Source organism: Crocuta crocuta, unplaced genomic scaffold, assembly GCF_008692635.1.
Source record: "Crocuta crocuta isolate KB4526 unplaced genomic scaffold, BGI_CrCroc_1.0 scaffold27, whole genome shotgun sequence".
Classification (NCBI taxonomy): domain Eukaryota; kingdom Metazoa; phylum Chordata; class Mammalia; order Carnivora; family Hyaenidae; genus Crocuta; species Crocuta crocuta.
Genome location: NW_027532250.1, coordinates 7816048 through 7825231, shown reverse-complemented (window position 1 = coordinate 7825231; position 9184 = coordinate 7816048). Strand labels below are relative to the sequence as shown.

Sequence of the window (9184 nt, the reverse complement as noted above, 5' to 3'; positions counted from 1 at the left end):
ACGGTTCAGTAAAATAACCGCCGTAGGAGAGAGGGAGGAGGAGGAGGAGGAGGAAGAAGAAGGGAAGGAAAAGGAGGGGAGAGGGAGAGAGAGAGAAGCCACAGGGGATAAAATGTTGAAAACGGGGAACTCAAGGTGAACTGTGTACGTTTATTCAACTACTCACGTGGCTTTTCTCTAAGTCTGACAATTTTCCAAATTAAAATAAATTAATACTGGGTGATCCCATTCATGATACTGTCTGATAGTGAAGAAAGTGCGGGAACTGGGGTGGACGGCTGGGTACGTACCCACACCCGCATCCACACTCATGTGGAGGAACACAAATGCACACGCCCACGCGTGCACGCCCGTATGCGCACACACACACACACGTGCCCAACCGCCCCGTGCTACCCGCCCGCGCGCCGTGCCCACCTGCGTGGCCCAGAGCTGCAGCAGCGCGGCCCGGGCCTGCATGGCCTCCGGCGCGCCTATCTCCTTCAGGTACAGCAGGTAGCTCTCCAGCCACTTGCTCCGGTGGGCCCGAGCGGCAAGGCTGGCCGGGGACAACAGCTTCCACAGGCGACCTTTGACTCTGCACACGTGGTCCTTATCCCCTACAGGGACAGAGCACAGAGGGGGTTACAGATCCAGCCCTGGCCCCGGGCCACCCAGGCCTGATGTCCCGTGAGGCCAAGGGTCTTCTGGGTGTCGCTCCTCGGGGGTGGGGAAAGAGGGTCCAAGAAAGGCCTTTAAATGCCAACTTGTTGGGGCGCCTGGGTGGCTGAGTCGGTTAAGCGTCCGACTTTCGCTTAGGTCATGATCTCGCGGTTCGTGGGTTCGAGCCCCGCGTCGGGCTCTGTGCTGACTGCCAGCTCGGAGCCTGGAGCCTGTTTCGGATTCTGTCGCTCTGTCTCTCTCTGACCCTCCCCTGCTCACGCTGTCTCTCTCTCTCTCCTAGAAATAAATAAAAACATTAAAAAAAAATAAATGCCAACTTGTTATTACCTGTCTCCCCCCCGGGGGACAGGAGTGAGGGGCCCTGTGTTGCTCACCTCTGTGTCTCCAGCCCCTGGCCCACAGTAGGTGCTCTGTCAACATGCATTAAATGAATAGTGTTTCTGACACAGCAAAGGAAGGAACAGGAAACGCAGAGTGGCGTTCCCCCTTCCCAGGGTCCCAGCCCAGAGCGACGCCAGCCCGTGTGCCCGAGGAGACCGTGTGAGCCAACGCCCCACGGCTGCGTCCAGGAGACACGGGAAATAACCTAACTGCTATCGAGAGGGGACAGACGGGTCCAGAGGTCTCAAACTCAACTACCTCCAGGGAAGACAGGTAAAGTAAATGAAGGTGGAGGGTGGGGGCGACCACCAGCCTGACAGAGGACCTCGTCCCAGCACGGCCAGGGAGCCCGAGTTTTCAGAAGAAGAAAGTCCAGATGCTCACAGGGAGTCTCCCCGTGTGTTTTAAGGTCAGCAGAAGCATCTCTGAAGGTGGGCTCTGGCCCACGGATCACCGGTTCACAGTCACCATTAAGGACACAACAGGGTGTTACACTCTAGAGCCCCACAGGCCGTGGAGGCCGAGGTTCAGATCCGGATGGGCCCGGCGGGGCAGACGGTGGAGGCGCAAAGCCAGGTGCTCGTTACGTATCCACTGTGTTCATGCTGCGAGACGAAGCTGCGTTTACAGAGGTCCGTGCTAGGAAGAGCTTCGGTTCTTCCAAAATCACCCCTTGGAAAAGTGGGTGTCACTTTGGATTGTTATAAAATTCCCAAGGACTAGGGACGCTGTCACTGGCTCTTTGGAGCCACGAAGCAGTGTTTCCGGAAGACCCATCCACCCAATGATTCTAGACTGGGCTGCACGTTACAGGGTTATTTGAAAGGGTGGAAAATGTAGGCTAAACTTCCACTAAAATATATGTGTATTTTAAGCATATTAGTTACATCTTCAGATAATATGCCCCATGTGCTTTTCTTCGACCTCTAGACCTTTTCAGATGATGTACTTCTCAATTTAATACTTAATATTTATTTTTTGAGAGAGACAGAGCATGAGTGGGAGAGGGGCAGAGAGCGAGGGAGACACAGAATCCGAAGAAGGCTCCAGGCTCTGAGCTGTCAGCACAGACCCCGATGTGGGGCTCGAACTCATGAACTGTGAGATGATGACCTGACCAAAACCAAGAGCTGGATGCTTAACTGACAGGGCCACCCAGATGCCCCTGTACTCCTCAATTTAAAGCAATGAGCCCAACTGTTCATCTGAAATACATTATCTTCCTGTGTTTCTCAACTTTGGGAGCACCGGAGAATCACTCAGGAGCTTTAAGTCTCTGGACGCCCAGGTCCCACTGCAGACCAATCGTGTCAGAATCTTGGGGGGTGGGGGCCTGGGCACATTGAGATTTTCAACAAGTGAGTGGAGGGTAAAGGAAGTGTTGAAGGCCCTCGGTTGATGTTCATGCTGGATTTGTAAGAGTTAGCTGATGAAATAGCTAAAGAAGGAAGCAAAGAAATTTAACACAGGTTTGGAAATAACTAGGAGTCTCTGAGGTCTGACAGCACAATTACAAACCTTGAATACCATTGTCAACACAGCTTTTAAGGACCACTTTAAAAAGCAACACAGTATTAAAAGACAATGAGCAGAATGAGAGAAAACATTTGCAAAGCATAGATCTGGTAAGGGTCTAGGATCTAAAATATATAAAGAACTCCTACAGTTCAACAACAACAAAGCCCACCTCACCTCACAACTCTTCAGTTTTCAAACCTGTAAACTAGGATAACAGAAGTACCCACACAAAGGATTGTGCAGAAACTGAATGCATTAACCTAGAAAGCACAGAGAGTGATGCCTGGCACAGGCCTAATAAATAGTAGCTATATTATTAAATAAAGCTAATGAATGTTAGCAAATTATTAGTCCACGGAGAATATATTCATGTATTGTTTCTATACTTAGGAAATAATAATAATTAGGGAAATAAAGAACACAGAGGTGGCAGCCAGAGACCCAGGTAGAAATCCTAGCTCTGCCCCTTCCTAGAAAGATGATCTTGTGCAAATAATTTGGATCTCTGAGCCTCAGCCTCCCCACCTGTAAAATGGGGGCAACCTAGCTCATGGGATCTTTAGGAGGATATAAAAACACAGAACACACTTGGTACGGGTAGGGGCTTAGCAAGTCATGCTTGCTACATTCTTGCCATTATTATGAAGTATTATTTTCCAGCCCCCGTGTAATGACTCAGTGAATCAGAACTGCCAGGCCTGCGTAACTCATGATGGCGCTGCAGGGCCAAGTTCCAGACCTCCCAGGCTGTGTGGCCTTGGCCAAGGCCCTGTCTACCACTGGGTCTCAGTCTTCCCGTCTGTAAAACGAGGGGCCCAGAGTTGAGTACCTCTCAAGTTTTTCCTCAGAAGCCACTCTGTGCCCAAGAATCCTGAGCACAGTCCAGAGAGGAACATATCTTTAAATTCCTGTTTTCGGGTTAGAGCCCCATGTTGGGCTCTTGTGCGGACAGCTCAGAGCCTGGAGCCTGCTTCGGATTCTGTGTCTCCCTCTCTCTGGCCCTCCCCCACTCACACTCCGTCTCTTTCTGTCTCTCAAAAGTAAATAAACATAAAAAAAATTTTTAAAAGTCCTGTGTCTTCCCTTTAAAATGCATTAGATTTTATGCAGAGTCAAAGACTCTGTGATTCTTTTCTTTCTTTCTTTTTCTTTCTTTCTTTCTTTCTTTTTTTCATGTTTGGTTTTTTTAAATATTTTTAATTTATTTCTAGGAGAGAGAGAGAGAGAGAGAGACAGCGTGAGCAGGGGAGGGACAGAGAGAGAGGGGGTCACAGACTGAAACAGGCTCCAGGCTCTGAGCTGGCAGTCAGCACAGAGCCCGACGCGGGGCTGGAACCCACGAACCGAGAGATCATGACCTAAGCGAAAGTCGGATGCTTAACCGACTAAGCCACCCAGGCGCCCCTCATGTTTGTTTATTTTTGAGAGAGAGAGAGAGCACGAGCAAGGCAAGAGCAGAGAGAGAGAAGGACAGAGGATCCTAAGTGGACTCTGTGCTGACAGCAGAGAGCCCAATCACAGAGTTGGATGCAGGGCTCGATCCCACGAACTAGGAGATCATGACCTGAGCTGAAATCAAGAATCAGACACCCAACCAACAGAGCCACCCAGGCACCCCTAGATTCTGTGATTCTTTATTATAAGAATGCCTTTCCTCCCAAAACAATATTCAAAGAAAACACACCCCTCCCAAAGTAAAACGAATGTTCCAGAAAGCAGTGGGGCTCTACCTGGCCCCAATTCCCTCCTATATGAGAAGCACCAGACTCTGTGACCTAAGGATCCCCCAAAGGGTCAATTTTCTTTTAAAATCTGTTTATACATTTGTTTTAAATGGGGTTTTTAGATGTTTATTTATTTATCTGGAGAGACAAAGAGTGCAAGCAGGGGAAGGGCAGAGAGAGAGGGAGAGAGAATCCCAAGCAGGCTCTGCATTGTCAGCATAGAGCCCAGTGCGGGGCTTGATCTCATGAACCATGAGATCATGACCTGAGCCAAGATCAAAAACAGTCAGATACTTAACAAACTGAGCCACTCAGACCCTCCAATATGTTTACAATTTTAATAATGGAGAAATAATGCATGCACATGGTAAAAAAAAATAGGAAAAAGAAAGAAAGTACCCCTAAAGAGTTCAAATGGGCATCTCAATCCCATCTCAGCCTTCTCAGAAGGAAAAATCTCTATACCTTCCCACATTCTTAAAAAACAAAGATGTTGGGGCACCTGGGTGGCTCAGTCAGCTAAGTGTCCGACTTCAGTTCAGGTCGTGATCCCACGGTTTGTGAGTTTGAGCACCGCATCGGGCTCTGTGCTGACAGCTCAGAGCCTGGAGCCTGCTTCGGATTCTCTGTCTCCGCCTCTCTCTGCCCCTCCTACACTCATGCTCTGTCTCTCAATAATAAATAAACGTTAAAAAAATTAAAAAATAAAAACAAAACAAAGATGTTAACTACACTTGCTGTCGTGCTCATTTCACAATATATGTAAGTCAAGTCATTATGCTGTACACCTTACACTCACGTGTGTCGTGTGTCAATCATTTCTCAATAAAACTGGAAAAAAATAAACTAAAAAATCCCACAGTATGCCCACTCTTCTGCACGGTTTTGGTACATCCCGTTCTACTCTACAGTTGTTGTTTTCCTTTATGTGAATGTACAACTTACTTCATCAGCCCTACTGGTGCACATACAGGCTGTTTGCAGCATTTGCTATTATTATAAGCAACTGGGCAATGAATATCTTTGTGCATCGCTAGATGTGTGCAAGCACTGCTGTGGGATAATCCCTAGTAGTGGAAGTTCAGGAGCAAGGGAATGAGCATTTCTGGTTTGACAGGTTCTGCCAAATCACTTTTCCAAAGAGGCTGTCCTCTTCACAAGCCCAGAGAAATCTGCGGAAAGTCTGTCCATCAGGCTCCAGTCCCAAGATGAGAAACCTTCCCCAACGCTGCCACCTGCTGCCCACACTGGGAAGTGCAGCTTTCCTATACCCAGCCCAGGGCTGCTCCCTGAATGACCCACGGTCCCCAGTAGCGTGGGTCTGGAGGAAAGCACAACGGAGAAACCACTCTTTCCTGGAGAAGCAACTGATACTAGGAGATGTCAGGTGCTTTACGCACAGGCTCGGCCACCTGACAGTTGTGTGTCCCTGACAAATGACTTCACCTCTCTGAGCCTGTTTCCTTAGTTGTGAAGCGGGTATATCAACTTTTTAGCATTGATGGTAGGAGTCAATAAGATAATTAACTGTCTCTAAGAGAATTAATGGGAACCCACAGAGATGGAAAATCAAATGGCTAGTGAAACAGGAAAAGCTGTTCCACATCCCAGTGATCAGGGAAATGCCCATAAAGCCAGATGCCCTTTTCTGCCCATCAGATTGGCAAGGTCTTAAAAGGCTGAGAACTGCTTGTTGACAAGGTTGTGGGGAATGCAAATTAAAACAACAAGTTACCCGCCTCTGCCCATCAGATTGGCAAACAAATGGAAAGACTGATAACATCTGGTGGGGAATGAGCAGACTCCTTCCCTTTAGGCAGGCGGCAGGCGTATGAATTGCTCCAGGGTTTTGGAAATGGTGTGGCAACAGCTAACAAGAATTTTAATGCGTATGCCCTCTGACATGGCAAACCCACTTCTAGGAAACTGTCAGAGAGGAATAAAATCACCAGATGGTAGAAAAGATACAAGTACAATGAAATACTATAGTAGCCACACATACATAAAAGGAAACAATTGTAAATATCCATTGGAGGGGGCTGGCTGCCTAAATGCTGACTTGCAAGAGCTGCAAAGATGACTCAGTTCTTTGTGTTGATTTTATATCCTTCTACTTTGCCAGAGTCTTTTTCACTTGAGTTAGTTTTGTCATGGATTTGCTGGGGTTTTCCCAGCACAGCATCAGATCTTCTGCAAATTGGGATAGTCTTACATCTTCTTTACCCATTCTTTTCTAATTTTTTAAAATTTTTAATGTTTATTTTTGACAGAGACAGAGTGCAAGTGTGGGTGAGGCAAAGAGAGAGGGAGATGCAGAATCCCAAGCAGGCTCCAGGCTCTGAGCTGTAAGCACAGAGCCCAACACGGAGCTTGAACTCACAAACCGCGAGATCATGACCTAAGCTGAAGTCGGACGCTCAATCGATTGAGCCACCCAGGCGCCCCTCTTTTTTAAATTCTTTAACATTTATTTATTTTTGAGAGAGAACAAGACAGAGCACGAGCAGGGAGGGGCAGAAAGTGAGGGAGACACAGAATCCGAAGCAGGCCCCAGGCTCTGAGCTGTCAGCACAGAGCCTGACGCAGGGCTCGAACTCAAGAATGGTGAGATCATGACCTGAGCCGAGGTGTTGGATGCTTAACTGACTGAGCCACCCAGGTGCCCCTTCTTTACCCATTCTTATACCAGTAACTGATTTCCTTTATCTAATTGCATTGGCTAATACCATTAGAAGAGGTTTGTACGTTGATAGGGAAGAATACACAGCTATATTGTTAGGTTAAACAAAAAACCAAGTTGCAGATAGTAGATGTAATTCCTTTTTGAAATACACCCAGTGGCCCTCTAGATATGTGTCTTTGTCGATGTAAGACAGAGCATCCTACAAAACAGTGTGCAGGGATACATTCCAGCATGTTAACACTGGTTCCCACAGGAAGCCGGGCTTGAAAGAGTATTATTACTTTTACTGAGTACATCTTTGAGTTGTTAACCACAAGGATGCTTCCTTCATAATTTAAACAATCTAATGTGCTACAGTGTGGTTTTTAAAAACTACATAAATAAAGGAAACGGGGTGATGAGCTGTTGTGAGCCTGAACGAGGCCACACTTAACCTATGGTACCCAGTACATACAAAGTGCTCAACAGAGAAGTGGCTTTTTAAATTATTACCTCAGCCATTCCTAACAGTCAACAGAGAACCTACTGTCTCCCAATTTTACAGGTGAGATCGCTGAGGCGCAGGGACACCATACAGGAGCCAGTAAACCACCTCAAGCCGTCTGAGCGGAGTCTGTATCAGTTACTTCCTTCAACTGCCCCTCTGGAGAAAGGATCTGGGGCAGAAAGAAGTGCAGTAACTAGCCCCGAGTCATCAGCTCGGAAGCCCCACGGTGGGGATCTGAATCCAGATTTTGATGCAAGTGCCTGAGTCCAGGACACACTTGATGTCTCAACCTTCCTGTGCCACTTGTAATACATGCAGTTTCCTGACCTCCCCGGAGACTCAGATTCAAGTGCACCGGAAGGGACTTGGGGGCTTGTATTATTAACAAGGGCCAAGAGGATTCTTCTCGCGAGAGAAGTTTGAGACACTGTGGCCAGCAGGCAGCGCAGCCCAGTGGTTCACGGCCCCTGTGCACGGAGGCCTGCAGGAAGCTCTTTACCAATTCCAAGTCCCCTCTGCAGCCACAGAAATCAACGGGGTAGATTTTCACAAACCCAGTGGAAACACTCTAGATGTGCAGTTTGGTGAAAATGCTACACGGCTGGACAATTCCTTCGGTGCACAAGACCAAGGTCATAAGAGCGGAGGGCTGATGACTACGGGAGATGAAGGCAGGTGTGCCAAGGAAGGTGGGTACAAAGAAGGTTCATAGAACCCCCACCACTGTGCTCTTACATACCCCCAGTGACAGGGATCTCACTGCTGCTCAGGGCATGAGAATGTCCTTCCCTCCTATGTTGCCTGTGATCCTTCAGCTTGAGGGTGGGCTCCCCCTCTGGGTCCCTCTGTCTGCCCCACCGCCCGCCAGGGTCCCCACAGTGCTTACCCGCTGACAGGGAGCCACGTGCCAGTTTGGGGAGGAGTAGGTCGAGCTGGCGGAAGGTGTGGAAGACCTCGGCTGAGTGGGTGCGGTCCTGGGCCTGGCTCTCGTGGGTGCGTGGCAAGGCTTCGACTCCGTACAGAGTCAGGTAGCCGGCTCTGGGGGCGGCAGACGGTGGGTCAGGGGGTCCTCCTTGGATGCTCCCAGCCAAACCCTCCCACAGCGGCCAACAAGCCATTCTTCGTGCATCCAGCTAATGACCACCTGCCCTTCCTACTTTATGCCTGGACTGTTCTGGGCCAGGGAGTCAGCAGTGGAGAAAACAGACAACTCCGTCAGGCCCTCAGGGAGGGGGCCCTCTCCTGCGGGACACAGACAACCAGCAATAGACGCAGAACGAGCAGCATATTAGCTGGTGCTCGGAGATGAGACAAAGCTGCTGGAATGCGGGCTGTGAAGGGTGGGGAGGTGCTCCGAGTATGGAGAGCAGAGAGAGGGGGTTCAGGGCGGAGGGAACAGTGAGTGCCAACATCCTGAGCCAGAAAGGAGGCTGGCGAGGCTGCAGCAGAGCGATTGAGGGGACACTGGGGTGAGATGGAGGCACCAATCAGGAAAAGAGGCTACTGCCCCTAGACGGAGTCAGGGCAGGCTCCCTGGAGGAGGTAGGGTCTGAGTTGAGCCAGGAGAAGGGGAGAGAAAGGGGTGCAGCAGAGGGTACAGCCTGGGCTAAGGCCCAGAGCTGAGGGGGCAAGCGGGCTCTGGTCAGAAAGCTGCCAGGTGTCGCTGGTCCAGGCCCTGGAGCTGAAGTGAGGGGTGGTGGGGGGAGCAGCTGGGGTGAGGAGGGGTGG

At 49.4% G+C, this 9184-nt stretch overlaps 1 protein-coding gene across 1 annotated transcript in view; it reads right to left on the bottom strand.

The window, feature by feature from the left end:
- PTGIS (prostaglandin I2 synthase) overlaps positions 1-9184 on the bottom strand; it is a 67127-nt gene that overhangs the window by 13437 nt on the left and 44506 nt on the right. The window contains exons 7-8 of the mRNA XM_077778337.1: positions 8343-8494; positions 418-599 (exon numbers count right to left, since the gene is read on the bottom strand). Coding sequence (XP_077634463.1) covers positions 418-599; positions 8343-8494 — 334 coding nt within the window. The remainder of the gene's footprint in view (positions 1-417; positions 600-8342; positions 8495-9184) is intronic.